The 14,753-nt window shown below is 43.7% G+C and overlaps 1 protein-coding gene across 1 annotated transcript; it reads left to right on the forward strand.

Annotated features, from left to right (window-relative positions):
* The first annotated feature begins 759 nt into the window (after window positions 1–759).
* On the forward strand, window positions 760–5,280 carry scrt1b (scratch family zinc finger 1b). Its single transcript, XM_012839386.3, has 2 exons — window positions 760–2,343; window positions 3,168–5,280. Exons 1-2 carry the CDS (start codon window positions 2,229–2,231, stop codon window positions 3,890–3,892), a joined length of 840 nt encoding a protein of 279 aa, XP_012694840.1. The 5' UTR covers window positions 760–2,228; the 3' UTR covers window positions 3,893–5,280.
* The last annotated feature ends 9,473 nt before the right edge of the window (window positions 5,281–14,753 follow it).

Below are 14,753 nucleotides of genomic sequence, written 5' to 3' on the forward strand. Positions count from 1 at the left end.
TAGACTCTTAAATTGTATCTTGAATACATTTGTCTTATGTAAGTAAGTTTGCTAGATTAATTACCTGGTATGCCACTAGCAATGGTCAATAATGCAATAAAAAAGATACATAAAAACAGTACAATTTATTCCAAGGTTTATAATCAAGGTTTGTACAGCTTGTTAAGAATAAAATGAAAGCACTTTCAAGATACTTAAACCAAACATTTCCAGACTCTTTAAGCTTTTACCTTATTACGCTCTGTATGAACGAAATTTCCAAACAATGTTGTAGTGATTGTGTGTATAAGGTTTTGTTAAGTTTGGGTCTTGATTTTTAAAAAGATTGGGTCACACAAGATTTTGGCCATAGAGTCATTTTAGGCCTCGCCTTCAAATTTGATTGACGCATTACTTTTAAATGGATTGACAGATCAAAATTCTTTCTACAACTTTTTGTCAACATGATCTATAGATGATGTATACCACATTTTGTGAGAATCGGATGAATTTTCCGATTTTTTGAAAATGGCGGGAAGAATTGGCTGACAGAAATTGACGGGAATGTCTTAGGGTGGATATGGGTTAGGGTTAGGCTAACCCTAGGGTGCATATTGGAACTTTTAAAGCATCCGAGGAAAGAATCATTTTTGTTCGCAACCATACGGTTCTCGAGATATGAGCCAATACGTAAATGTGCTTAATATGGCGCCCCCTAGAGTAATATTTGAAATCTCTCCAAGTTCAGGAACCTACATACAAAGGTTGGTGCCTGTATGACTTATAGTTTTGGCTGCCCAGACACTTGCAAAAGAAAAAAGGGAAACAATAATCCTCAGAAAAACAGTAGGATTCTCTGCTTGGACCCCTATCGATGATAATGAAAGTTAAGAAGAACAATATGTGATTGTTTGCGTTATCACATAATTATGCGGAGAGTCGAAAACAAACACACATAGGCAGCTTGGCTTATGGCTTCAATCTGTTTATTTTTTAACACAAGGCTTCCACCAAGTTTAACATTTGTGTATAGGTTCATGTTTTAGTTGACGGTCCTGACATGAAAGGAGCTTGAGGCTACTGGATCACAGGGGCTCAATGATACGGACACCGGCATAGTAACTCGAATAAACATATGACCTCAGATGACGAATAGTATTGAACCACAGGATGTGATGCAAACGGATAACCTGCCAACTTTATGCCAAGTTTAAGGGGTAACCGATTATCTTTGCGGAAACAGTGGAGAACCGTTGATGGTGTTGGTCGTGGAACCAATTTCACTATTAATCACATCGTTTCACAATAACTGAGAGGTCACTAAAAGTAAGAAACCTGGTCTGTTATCAATTATAAAATGCAAACCAATGTTTGAGTCAAAAACAAGATGCTGCACCATATCTGTCATCTAAAACCAACAATTTAGTTCCGCCGTGAGAGGAGGTGAAGGGAGATGAGCTCTGTCATAAAAGAAATTAGTGTAAATTGCCTGAAACGAGAAATTGTTACAGATGCCACTGAACAACTGTGTAACAATAAATTCCATTCTTATCTCTGAAGAACATGGCGGCGTGTTCCCGACACAGAGGAAAATGAGACGGGAGACGAGTAACAGCATCAATAAATCATTCTAGTCCAATGTTATTCCCCCGAGATTTCTCAAGGATTAAATTAAGCACTTCCATTTCCATCTACCACCTGATCGCGACGCATATAAATCCCAACGACTGATCAACAGCCTCTCCAGACACACGAGACCTTGAAGCAAGAGGCTGTACGAATGTACGGAGGGGGAGACAACGGGTTATCCTGCGTTTGACGAGAAGGAGGGGGAGACTAGATCGTGAAACGCGTTCATGCTTAAAAGTGTCCGCCTTTTGGTGGTGGTTGGGATTTCATGTTTGCTGCCACAACGACTTCATATGCATTCTGTTGCGCGCCGGAGTCAAGGAGGAAGGAACTCTCGCTGCGGGAAGCTGTCCTCCTGTCATACATACTCTGTCTGAACTGAAAACGCTCCGCTGAGCGGGAGCTATCCAGTGCTGAAGTTGCATTTCTTCCTCCGTGCGAAACGCGGTGTTGCAGAACCACACCGATAGCGAGAGGTTTGCTTTTTGCACCGCGCAGGTGTCCGAAATTTCCCCCTCCGCTCCGTCTTTTCAGCCTGTTCTGTCTTGAGACTTGTGGACCCGCGTTGAATGTAGACAGGACTCAGTGTTGGACGCTTGTTTCTGTGCAGCTCTCTAAAAATGCCAAGGTCTTTCCTGGTGAAAAAGGTGAAGCTTGATGATTTTTCATCCACGGACCTCGAGAGCTCTTACAGCAGGTCCAGGACTGATCTAAGCCTTCGGATTCGCCAAAAAGGTAAAGGATTGTGCCTCATAAACTGTGGGAGCGCACATGTTTTTTTCGAGGAATATTATAAAAAAGAGTTGTATTGTGCTGAGATGGGCTTGTCACTCGTGTTTTTCACGCAATGCGCGATAACATTGGGTGTGTTGTGGAATTGATCCTGATAACTTCTCAAAATGTAATTTTCAAAGAAAATCACAGCATGCGTGCAACAGATGCAGGCAACGAAGAAAGCATCTTGGTAATATAAAACTTCCCCGTCACTGGCAAGTTCACATGATACCTTTGGAAGGATTTAGTTGTCTCTCTCTTTCTTCTCTCTCTGCACATTAAATACAAATGAGAGAGAGATGTTTTGTCCGTGCATCGACTGACTTCTAGTGCTTAGCCACAGCACGAAGAAAATCTGATGGTGTATTTCGGTTTTGTCTGGATGTTTTTTTGTTGTTGTTATTATTGTTTTTTTTTTTTTTTTAGATGTGAAATTAACACGCTTAATGAAACCCGCCATGTAACGACGTCAAAACAACAGTTTCTGTGTTCATTTCCGAATAACTGTGATTTCGCCATTTATTTCTCTTGTGATCCTACTCCTCGTTTTTGAATGATAGGAATGATAATTTAAATCTTAAGCAAAACATGTAACTTTATGTGGAAGCGTTAAGGGCATCCCATGGATTGCTGATGACTAGAAACTAGTTGGTTGTGTACACTGTGCCACGGCCAGTCAAGTGCCACAGAGCTTGTTGCATGTTCTTAGCACACTGTTCTCAGGCGAGTCTTTCTTCACATATGAATAATTGATTAGGCTAACCCTCTTATTCTCTCTGCCGTAGGTTACATTAGCGAGTACATCAACCCCTCTGTTTACGATGGAGAAAGCGATGGTGCCATCAAAGTGCCGTCTCCGGAGCCCATCTATGATGGAATCCACAGTGATTATGGGGCACCGGACTCGGACCAGGCTGACAGCCCGCAGTCCGAAATCAGCTCCGGATACATTAACGGAGACAACGCGGTGAGCGAGGGATACACTGTGGATGCCTTCTACATCACAGACGGGAGATCACGGCGGAAAGTTATCAGCAGTCCTCGGGCCATCCAGCGGCATACGTGCAACGAGTGTGGGAAAACATACGCGACGTCTTCCAACCTGAGCCGGCACAAACAGACTCACAGAAGTCTTGACAGCAAGTTGGCCAAGAAGTGCCCAACCTGTAGTAAGGTGTACGTGTCCATGCCAGCCATGGCAATGCATCTGCTTACCCACGACCTAAAGCACAAGTGTGACATCTGTAGCAAAGCGTTCAGCAGGCCTTGGCTCCTGCAAGGCCACATGAGGTCCCACACGGGCGAGAAGCCCTTTGGATGTGCACACTGCGGAAAAGCGTTCGCAGACCGCTCCAATCTCCGGGCGCACATGCAGACTCATTCAGCGTTCAAGCATTTCAAATGCAAACGATGCGACAAGACTTTCGCTCTGAAGTCATACCTGAACAAGCACTACGAGTCAGCCTGCTTTAAGGGCGCATTCTCGCCATTGAGCTCACTTGAAGGATGACCTCCCCTCAGCTGACATTAGACTTCTGTCCCACAATGACTTTGGGGGAGCCCCTCCCTAATCATCCTCCCCCATCACCCACAACGGAACACAGTGATAGCACAATTTTCTCTATTTTCCGCAAATTGAATCTTGGAATAAAATTAGCATGCACTTAAAGACATGAACGCCGCTGACGTCTTCATAGACTCCTTGCGCTTGAATCACAACTTCAAACCCCGATGAGGATTTTTAGTGACCTTTTAATCATCTCTGTAACAATTTTCTTTTCATTATTGGATAGTATGTAGCCTATTTCTTCAAGTGGCCACGCAAGCATTCGCCATTGAGGTAACCTTATTTATTCATGTATTTATTTATTTATGTATTTATTTATTAATTTATTTGCTTGTTTGTTTTGAACAAAGCTCACTTTTGTTCTTACTAGCTCTTTTTTGCACTTTATTTTGTGTCCTTGCCAACATTAATAACATACCAAAGCATTTAATCCTTGAGAAAAATATTTTCTTAATACGTTTCTTTTTGTTTTTGACAAATTGCATGCAAAAATAATGAATTCTATGCCAATACCTTGAAGCTTATGATTTTGCCAAAATTTAGATAGTATCAGTGGGCAATATTTCTTGGGTATCAAGAGGGTATATAAAGCAATAATCATTAATGCATGGTATTTTTGAAAGTAATGAAATATTACCTATAGCAGTTTTCTAAATCAGGTATGTTTTAATCAAATAGCCTACTCATAATAATCATACAAAAAAGACATCAGGGAAAATGCCAACGTAGAGTTAGAGTGTCGAACAGAAACTGATCTTCCTTTGCTATCCTGTTATGCACTGCCTGCCTCTTATTTAAAACGTAGTTGTAGGACGTAGGCTTGAAGTGCTGAGATTCAGCTCCTGGCAATTCAGAATTCTTCCCCAAATCTGCAGAACGTCTACCGAGGCAAAGCGTTGGCGCGCTGGGTAGCCAGGGTAGGCTACCCTCTGCCATGTCACAGCACAGTGTTTAAAACCCTCAATGCACAAGTTACTTGTTTTTAGCCCTGCGGACGTTCGACAGATTTGCCTCTCAAGCACTTCCTTTTAGAGTCTTTAACTTTGAAAAGTAGCACAATACCTATAGATTCAGGTAGAGATGACGTGTATTAGCTTGACCTCTGTTTTTGTATCTCAGCTGAAGCATACCCTCATTAATTTGCAAGAAGCCGTTGTAAATAACTTATTTGGAACCTTTTTACAGCTGTTACTGAACAAACGACTTTATTTCGCTATATTTCTGAATAAAACGTTGAATAAAAATGAACATTTGAGGCAGTATTCGAATGATGTAAGCACACAACACCAGGCATTTTGTCGCACTTCATAATAAAGACTAAGTAAACAAAATCCCGTCTGTCCTTCATTTGTTTCTGATTATTACCATTGCTCCGTGAAATTAGGCAATTAAAGCAGCCAATTAATCTTAATGAATGAAAATCGATGTGAGAAATCTTCAGAGACTAACAGACTGGCATGCCAAAATATGCATTAAATACTTGCCATCTCTGGGTTAATCCATTTATGCCTTTTGAGCCAAGCTAGAAACAAAAGCACCGGAAGTGGACAGTGCAGCACACGACTTCATGGACATTTTCATATGGGTGTGAATCCCTACCAAGTACTTAGCATGTGGAGTTCTTTGATATTGCTATTTGTTATTTTGGAATGCTAGATTGGTTATTTTGTGGTGAAGCTGGCCAGGGTTGTGGGCAGGACTCAGGAAGGGTATAGCCTCCACATTGTGTAAGCCAGCTGTCATGTGAGCAACCTGCTGCTTCTTTTGCTATCACTGCGATCCCAGTGAGATAAATGCAACAGTTCAGCTGCAGAAGTGAGAGAGTCAAAGGTCAGTGTTGGGTCACAGAGCAGAGAGGTCTGTGACCTTCATCAGTGCTTGCTATCATCATCATCAGACCCACCCAAACGGTACTCCAACATTTGTGTCTGTTCTCAGGTTCATTTGCATAGTTCTTGAAGTTGTTCCACATATTTGAGCTCTACCCAATCCACCTTTAGTACAGATTAAACAGAGTCAGAGTCCAACACTAAATATGTCACACCTCTTTGACCTGGGGTAGGACTTCCTTCCTCCACACAGTGAGATTGCTGTAGCTTTATGGAAAAAAGGTTCAGCAATCAGTGGGAATCTTAACTGTATGAAGCGACGTGTCTGTGCACAACCTTGCTCTTCACACCCAAATGTGACATTGTCTCTCAACTTGCTTGTTAATGTTCATTTTGAGATGCATTTCTTTCTTTCCAAATGCTTCACTTATGTGCTAAAGCTATACTATTTAAGGAGTATTTCGCACAAACAGACTAACACGTGTTTTAAAGTTGTGTGTGTGTGTTTCCCCGTGACACTGAATATGGCTCCTCAAACCTCTTACTGTGTATGCCTGCCTTATAAATGTGTAATAGCTAAAGCCACCAGTCAGTCTTCAAACTGGTATATGTTACGTCAGTGACACAGTGCCTGGCATGGAACCTTGTGATTTTATGACTTCATAGAAATATCGAGTGCCATTTTATTTTATTTGGATTGATAATTATTTCAGAAGCAGTGATTTTTTTTAGTAACGGTAAAACCAATTCAAATTCAAGTATTCAGATGTAAAATACAAATCTGCTTGTAGAGGTTTTGCAAGATTTTGCAATGGTTTTATGTGTACTTTTGACTTATGCTTGATTTTTTTTCCCTTGTGTGACTTTTAGTTAAACAACAAGCTGGGTTTTGGCACTCTAACCTTGCTATCCCTGAACTCCTGCTAACTACAAAGCTCAGGGTTAATTTGGCTGGTGCAAAACGAGGCCACCAGTGTCATCAATTTGCCTAGAATCATTATCCTCGTGCACGTGATGGCCCACACCCCAGTCTCCAGAGCGATGGGTAATTGTGCTAGCAGGACACGATCAGCACAACCCATTACTTAACAGTAGACAGCTGTAGAAGGGCCAGCATTGCGTTGATCTGTTTGCTTTTACATCCCCGTCACAGCAGTTTAAGATCAGGGCTGCCTGGGGCTGCATAGAGCCTCCTGCAGACTCCACCAATTGCAAGCCAGACTGTGCAATGTCTCAGCCTGCGCTGACAGGGGAAGACTGTGCAATGCCTCAGCCTGCGCTGACAGAGGAAGGATGCTGTGCAATGCCTCAGCCTGCGCTGACAGAGGAAGACTGTGCAATGCCTCAGCCTGCGCTGACAGAGGAAGGATGCTGTGCAATGCCTCGGCCTGCGCTGACAGAGGAAGACTGTGCAATGCCTCAGCCTGCGCTGACAGTGGAAGGATGCTGTCAGTCCATCCTAAAGCATCCACACTGTCACATTCGCCTTAAGTTGGACGCAAAGCTTGGACTTTATTTCTATGAGGTGCACTTTTCTGGACAGACAATTTTGGTATTATTATTTTGAAAGAAAAATCATAGATTTTCTACCTCCAAGAATCTAAGGGAAAAAAGCTGTGAAACTGCTTTTGTATCATCGAGACTGTGTTAGCAGCAAAATTAGGATTATTGCTTTTTAAACTTTTTCTTGTTCCATAACCAGCTATCTGACAGGCTTCAATGACTATGTTTACACTGACAGATTGGCAGACCGGTCTTTGTCTTAAATCACACCCCTTAGTAAATATTCCACTAGTTGTTTGCAAATCGAGTAAGTAAGGAATTGCTGTAAATTGTAGTTTAGTGTAATCTAACACTTTATTAAGAAAATGAACACTCTTAGTGAAACGTTTGACACTTTTATGTACTTAGGGATTGGTATGCAAGACTATGAAAGGTCTTTCTTTTGGACCATTTCATTTTCACTTCAGTCTGTTACATGTTGGTTGTTTGTTGAATTGTCTATGTTAGAAGGTTTTTCCATAGCTCCATATTTGTGTACAGTCCAGTTAACCCCAATGCATACGGTCCTGTGAAACAATACTGCTCTTAGTTTAGTTTTCAAGGGCTAAATACATGATTTATGCTAAGCAAAAGTCAAACTAGTGTTCTTGATGCAAAATGAGTTCAATCCTTGGGCTGTGCAGGATGTTTGAGGACGCGCTACACACGACACACAACACACACCTGATAAGATTCCTGTGCTGGTTCTGCAGAAGGAAGGGAATGAAATTTCTTAATGAAAAAAAGCATTAATGAAATGGTTTTTGTCCGACTCCTTTTCAAGATGTCACCCAGAGTTCATAATATCTGGCAGCCCAGACTGGATTGGTTGGTGGACAAGCCTCCATAATCACAATGTTTGGAATTCTGTTCTTTATTTCTCTGAAAGGAGACTTTGGTTGTCCTCTGTGCCAGGTTTATCATTTAGTCCTGAAAGTTTTGCTCATGCATTTGTTTGATTAGATCACCCAAAAACTGAATGTGAATATTTGAAATAATCACTTTCACTTTCTCCACAAGAATGTGTCTAAGGGAATATTTACTTTTCCAATTACAAATGTGTACTTTCTCTTGTTATAGGTTGAAAATAATGTATTGAGGAGAACATCATAATCTGTATGAAATAATAATGTATTGAGGAGAACATCATAATCTGAAAAGCTAGTTGGTGCAGTGCTGTCATACACTGTCAAACACTGTCATAAGATGCAAAGCAAGATTTGAGATCGAGTTCAAATGGCATTGTATGAAACCAGCATTGCTTGGTTTCCATGGTTTCCATGGTTTGAGATGCAGTTTGGATGAACATGACCTATACCAATAATGTGCATCAAGTCACTTTGGAGGTGTTAAGGTGTAAATTACCAAAATGAATGGTGTTTTCCCGGTGTGATCGTTATCCTCTTTTTTATAACACAGCTCTAAATAACCACGGGAAAGGTTTATCGTGCGCCCACTAAATATGGAGATAAATGCTGAGCTTCTATTTTAAGAGCATAAGTATCTGTAGAGGAGTGTGTATCTGTGGAGGAGTGTGCCCAGAACAAAGTTTGACAGGAGCACCTGACATGACGCCCGTGGCCTGGAGATCACAACGTCTCAGTCCCTGCTGTCTTGTAGCCACGGTGTGTGTCCTGCTGTCCTGCTGTCCTGTAGCCATGGTGTGTGTCCTGCTGTCTTGTAGCCACGGTGTGTGTCCTGCTGTCTTGTAGCCACGGTGTGTGTCCTGTAGCCACGGTGTGTGTCCTGCTGTCTTGTAGCCAGGGTGTGTGTCCTGCTGTCCTGTAGCCACGGTGTGTGTCCTGTAGCCATGGTGTGTGTCCTGCTGTCTTGTAGCCATGGTGTGTGTCCTGCTGTCTTGTAGCCACGGTGTGTGTCCTGCTGTCCTGTAGCCAGGGTGTGTGTCCTGTAGCCAGGGTGTGTCCTCCTGTAGCCAGGGTGTGTGTCCTGCTGTCTTGTAGCCATGGTGTGTGTCCTGCTGTAGCCAGGGTCTGCTCTCTTCTCCCTCCATCTGAGGTGGAGCGCGCCTCTCACCGCCACTCACCCACCGGTTGCCACAGTAAGCCTGTTTTGCAGCAGAGGGCTTGTTCTTTTTTCAACTGGGCAAATCGTGGACCTCACATTGCATTTCCGTGATGGGAGTGGATTTGGAGGAAAGCATTGCCTAGAGATACGAGAGATTCATCATCACATGATTGAACGGCAAACGCCAAAGTGCTGTGCCATCGTGTGCTGGGGGGCAGACTAACTAAGCCAGCGCCTTCACAGACCCCAGGCATCGGTCAGCCATCATTAGAACAAAACCCCCCCCCCAAAAAAGCCTCACAGTATGGCCAGTGTTCCTGCTTAATGTGCAGCCATCTTAGAACGCTACAGTTGGACTGAATTGCGTCCAAAAGCAGGTAAAGATCCACAAGTAAATGAGTCAGACAGAATAACAGTACAGAAATGCTTCAAACCAGCCTACCAATTATTTCTGATGAGAGGAATAGTTTGATCTATTATGCAAATGGTAGGGTATGCAGGGTAAGCTAGAGACAGACAGACAGAGAGAAAAGAGAGAGAGAGAAAGAGGGAGAGAAAGAGAGAGAGAAAGAGAAAGAGAGAGAGAGAGAATGGTTTAGTTTACTCTAGCATGTGCTGAGCAGTAGCTAGGCAAATAATTTCAGGCAGAGGAGCACTATTTGAGAGAGGGAGGTGTGTGCGTGTGTGTGTGTGTGTGTTGGGGGGGGGGGGGGGGGGGGGGGGGTGACCCAGTTTGGGTGACATGTAGCTGAAACAGCTTGTGCTGCAGCAACAGCAGCAGCAGCAACAGCAGCAGTAGCAGCACAGCCAGTGCATTTTTAATAGCAACCGCTTGCACATTTCCTCTAAGAGGAATATGGGGCTCCTGTTGCTATGTTGTCTCAACAGCCATCTCTCATCATGGATGAAAAGGGAAGTAACTGACTGTGAGAGTGACTGAGGCTGTGCTTTTGAAAACTGAAATTGACGATGATACTAAATGATACTAGATCGTACACGGACCTAACTGATCGGCAGTTACCCGGTGTCTGTTTCATCAGGGGCCTGTTGCTGAGAGAGGCACGTACAGTAACCCAGCAGACCGGTCCTATCAGGCATGAAGCAGTGGCTGAGACCGGTCCTCAGCATGGTTGAGTCAATCTGTGTGTGTGTGTGTGTGTTTGTGTGTGTCTGTGTGTGTTTGTGTGCGTCTGTGTGTGTGGTTGTGTGCGTCTCTGTGTGTGTTTGTGTGCGTCTGTGTGTGTGGTTGTGTGCGTCTCTGTGTGTGTTTGTGTGCGTCTGTGTGTGTTTGTGTGCGTCTGTGTGTGTTTGTGTGCGTCTGTGTGTGTTTGTGTGCGTCTGTGTGTGTGGTTGTGTGCGTCTCTGTGGGTGTTTGTGTGCGTCTGTGTGCGCGTCCATGCGTTTGTTCTGACCTTCCATGGCATTCGTGTGGGGGAATTAAAGCATCGTGCATATTCAGAATGGGAGGAGGGGGACGGCTCCTTCACTTTCCAATCCCACTCCACTGCCTTTCATGAGAGGGAGTCAGCGAGGCGGAGCCGGTCGTCGGGGCGAACACTGCTTGCCCTAATGACTGCTCGCCTTCTCGCACGTCTCTCTCATGGCTTTTGTGCTCTTCGCCCCGCTGTGGCTACTCAAGTGCTGATGCTTAACAAGAGCTCTTAAAGCGGTGGCATGCAGAGCTGCCTCCCCGAAGGAGAGCGGCGGCCATGTTCACTGCCATATAATAATGGCTTTAATGCAAAGGACATAGGAGCACTTCTGCTCCCTGTTAAATAGAATGGCAGCCAGGCTCAATATAATAGAGGTTAATTCTAAATGCTCAGTCACACACTGAAAACACTACATCGACCCGAATTCTTTTGTAATTTCCACCTGTAAATCTCAGTGCCAGAAGGCCCATGACAGCTTGAAGTGCCAAAACACTTCACTGAGTCAGGCGCAACAGACAAAAGCACAATTGCACGGAAAAAGCCAGTGGTGGGTAACAAGCATGGCACACCTTGCACGGCTGCTGGATGGACTGAGCGAGATTGTGCGCTTCCTTTGTTGGTGTTTGTGAGTGTGTTCTGTGGCTGTGGCAGGGGGGTGGGGGCTGAATGCGGTGGGGAATGGGATTTGGGACGGTCTCTTCTCTCCATGCTGGGGGGCGTATTGTGTGGTGGGGCCGTGGGCCTCCGTGCCTGAGCCTCACGTGGCCTCTCCTCTCCTCTCCCCTCCTCTCCTCTCCTCTCCTCTCCTCTCCTCTCCTCTCCTCTCCTCTCCTCTCCTCTCCTCTGTCTACTGCTGTCTGTTGCTGCGGGGGGGATCTGGGTTCTGTCCTGTTCAGCTCTGCACCAATCACACGGCTCACAGCACAGAATAGGGATTTTTGCTTCTCTCTGAAACCGCAGCTGGCCTTGGATCAGCCCGTGACCTCAGTGTGACCCCCTGCTTTGTGTTGCAAACAATAGCAGCTGGCCTGAGATCAGCAGGGAAACTTAGAATTACTCTGGGTATGGGTCCGTGGTATGAGAAAGCACTGCGAGGTTGACTACACACTCAATCCAGGTTGTAAAAGCAGTGCAGTTATGAATTTGCGTGTGAAGTCGACAATGCATCAAGGATATTGGAAAGTCATTTAGAGTGTTTAATTGCAACATTATGCGGTAATTTAACTGCCTACATGTTGATTTATATGCTAAATTATCAAATACCTAAAACTATTTATTGAATCATTGAAAAGAAAACATGCATCACTACGGTACAATCTAACTAGTGTATGATTAGACCTTGTGATCTCATGGGCACTGCTGAAACCCTTGATCATCGTCAGGTAATACTCCACAGCAGCGTGGCGCTGGTTGGTACTGTAGTTCCCATTCACCTCACCTGAAAGAGTAAGGGAGCTGATCCATGAGGTTGCTCTCAGGATTAATATGTCAAGAAAAACACTGAGAAATTCTGTGTTGGTTGGAGACTTTTTCATGTAGCCAGCCAGATTCTCTTCTCTGAGATGATGATGAAATATTATGCAAAATGCGTCTATTCTTTCTTTTTTATGTTTTCCTTTGTGTACCAGCTGCTTCTTCTGCAGCAGATGCCCACAGATCCTGAGCCAGGGGTATTTCCCTTTCACAGACTTTACATGAGGGAAGAACAAAACAGACCTGTGGTCTGTGTGTGTGTGTATATCATAGGCTTCTCATTCTCCCACTACCCTTCTGCACACTCATACAGCAGGCAAGGTGCCTCATGGGATTTGTAGTGTGTTGGTCTTCATCTGCCTCTGCCTCTGCCTCTGCCTCTGCACACTACTGCACAGGAGCATCTGAGGACAAGGCCCGGGCCAGAAAGGTCATTGGAGCTCAGCGTGATGATGACTGGGGAGCTGTAAGCTTTCACTCGCCCTCTCTCTCTCAGCTCATGTTACTCAAGTCAGATGCCCTCTGAGGAAGTATCACAAACACAATAACTACTCAGCCTTCACAGTCTCATGCGTGTGGAGTCATCTGAAGGAACTGAATGAATGTTAGTCGGACAACCTCAGACTATGACGAGATGCTTGAACATTACTGATGCGTGAACATGATGCATTACATATACTATGGTGGAGGGTACAGTTCTGATTTCTTCATTTCAGGGTGTATTTTTTTTCAGTCATGTTTGTCCTCAAACCCTGTCTCTTTTCAGGACCCCATGACACATGTCCTGTTTGTCCTGTTTTTTTTTCAGGACTGCACTGTTTAGAAGTGGTTAGGACCGTTTGCCAGGTGAAGCCCTGCTGAAAGCATTCCTGTTATTGACCCTGCACTGAGACACCTCCATGAATCAATGTCGGTTCCATGCCAATGATAATTACTTGGGGCTAAACTACAGAGCATGCTATTTAAAATAGAGGACTTGTGCGCGTATAATGGTTTGCAATGCTGAGGCTGATTCATCAACTCCAGTCACCACAGACCTTCTTGTCATTTGACAGTTTAATGAACAAAATGTAGAGTCTGTTTGCAATGACTAGAGTTTTTATCAGCCCTGTCAGCACTGTAGTACAAACACACACACACACACAAAAGAGCCGAAGAACATCCACTAGATCCACTCACTAAAACACACAGAACATCTATGTTCATTTCTTTCTTCAGAAACCCAAAAGTCCTGCAGAGGACTAATATCTTCTAAGCATCATCTAAGCATCATCAAGTATCACCAATGGTGTGTGGGTACCCAGAATGCAGTGCATTCTCCTGTATAATTAGCATGCTAAGGAACTGACAGTGGGGACAGACACTGTGTAAAAGTCTCTAATCTGTGCCTGAGGAAGCCTCCTCTAAGAGTCCCCAGAGATGCTGCTGCTGCTAACGCGCTCTGCACTGTCTGCAAAATGAGATTTGACAAAGATAAGAACAGCCACTGGTTCTGCATTGCATACATACAATTTTCTCCAGCTGAGGCTGGATATTAAACAGACAGCGATAGTTAACTTGGTTTATCTCACTCCATTATGTGATAATATTGTCAGGCATTGTTAGTATTTATTTTGATATGCAACGTAAGGGCATAATAGGCATTATATGAAGGTTGAACAGTGTTGTTACAGTGGCACAGGCTTGTTATATTTATGTACATTGAAGATATGGAATATAAACCCAACTAGATTAAACAAGCACATTAAATGAACTGAACATTAAATAACCAAGATGCTGGACTTCAGATAAAAACAGGATCGAGCCAAAACAAGAGAGGAGGAGAGAAAGACAGAATGTGGAAAGGAGGGTTGTAGTAGTGAGCAAAGATGTTGCATACGAGACAAGGACAGAAGAGAGGAGGGGACAAACTCATTGTGCCACACCGACATAATCATAGTCATTTACTAACATTTACCACTACTCCATCAAAAGCAATAACAGTCAAAGGTTCATACACTGTGTCCTCTGCATCAAGACATTCACTGACAGCCCAAGTTAGCCTTTGAAATGTGAAATTGGAGAATTGCTTGAGACACATTCACACACCTAAAATCACTTTAGTGATTTGTTGCCTATAAGATGGAATGGTAATCAATTGCCTTCACAGAGAACATAATCAGTCCCAGTCATGCTGTTGGTCTTTCATTCACCCCAGGGAAAGGGAGAGGAAGCCATCAAAACACATTAATGAAGGAACGTTGGTCGGATGCTCCTTGAAAATGTGAAACATGACAGATTGTACCTGATGTGTGAAGTAAACTGTACATTACCAGTGACCAGTGACCAGTGACCACCAAGGACATCTTGACTCTGCTGGAATCAGACTTTGTAATTGTTTAGACTGTGATGCATATCAATCACAGAAAAATGCCCATTCATTCATTCATTCGTTCATTCGTTCATTCATCCGTCCGTTCGTTCATTCATTCATTCATTCATTCATTCACTCATTCATTCACT

The sequence above is a fragment of the Clupea harengus genome, chromosome 11, assembly GCF_900700415.2.
Source record: "Clupea harengus chromosome 11, Ch_v2.0.2, whole genome shotgun sequence".
Lineage (NCBI taxonomy): Eukaryota > Metazoa > Chordata > Actinopteri > Clupeiformes > Clupeidae > Clupea > Clupea harengus.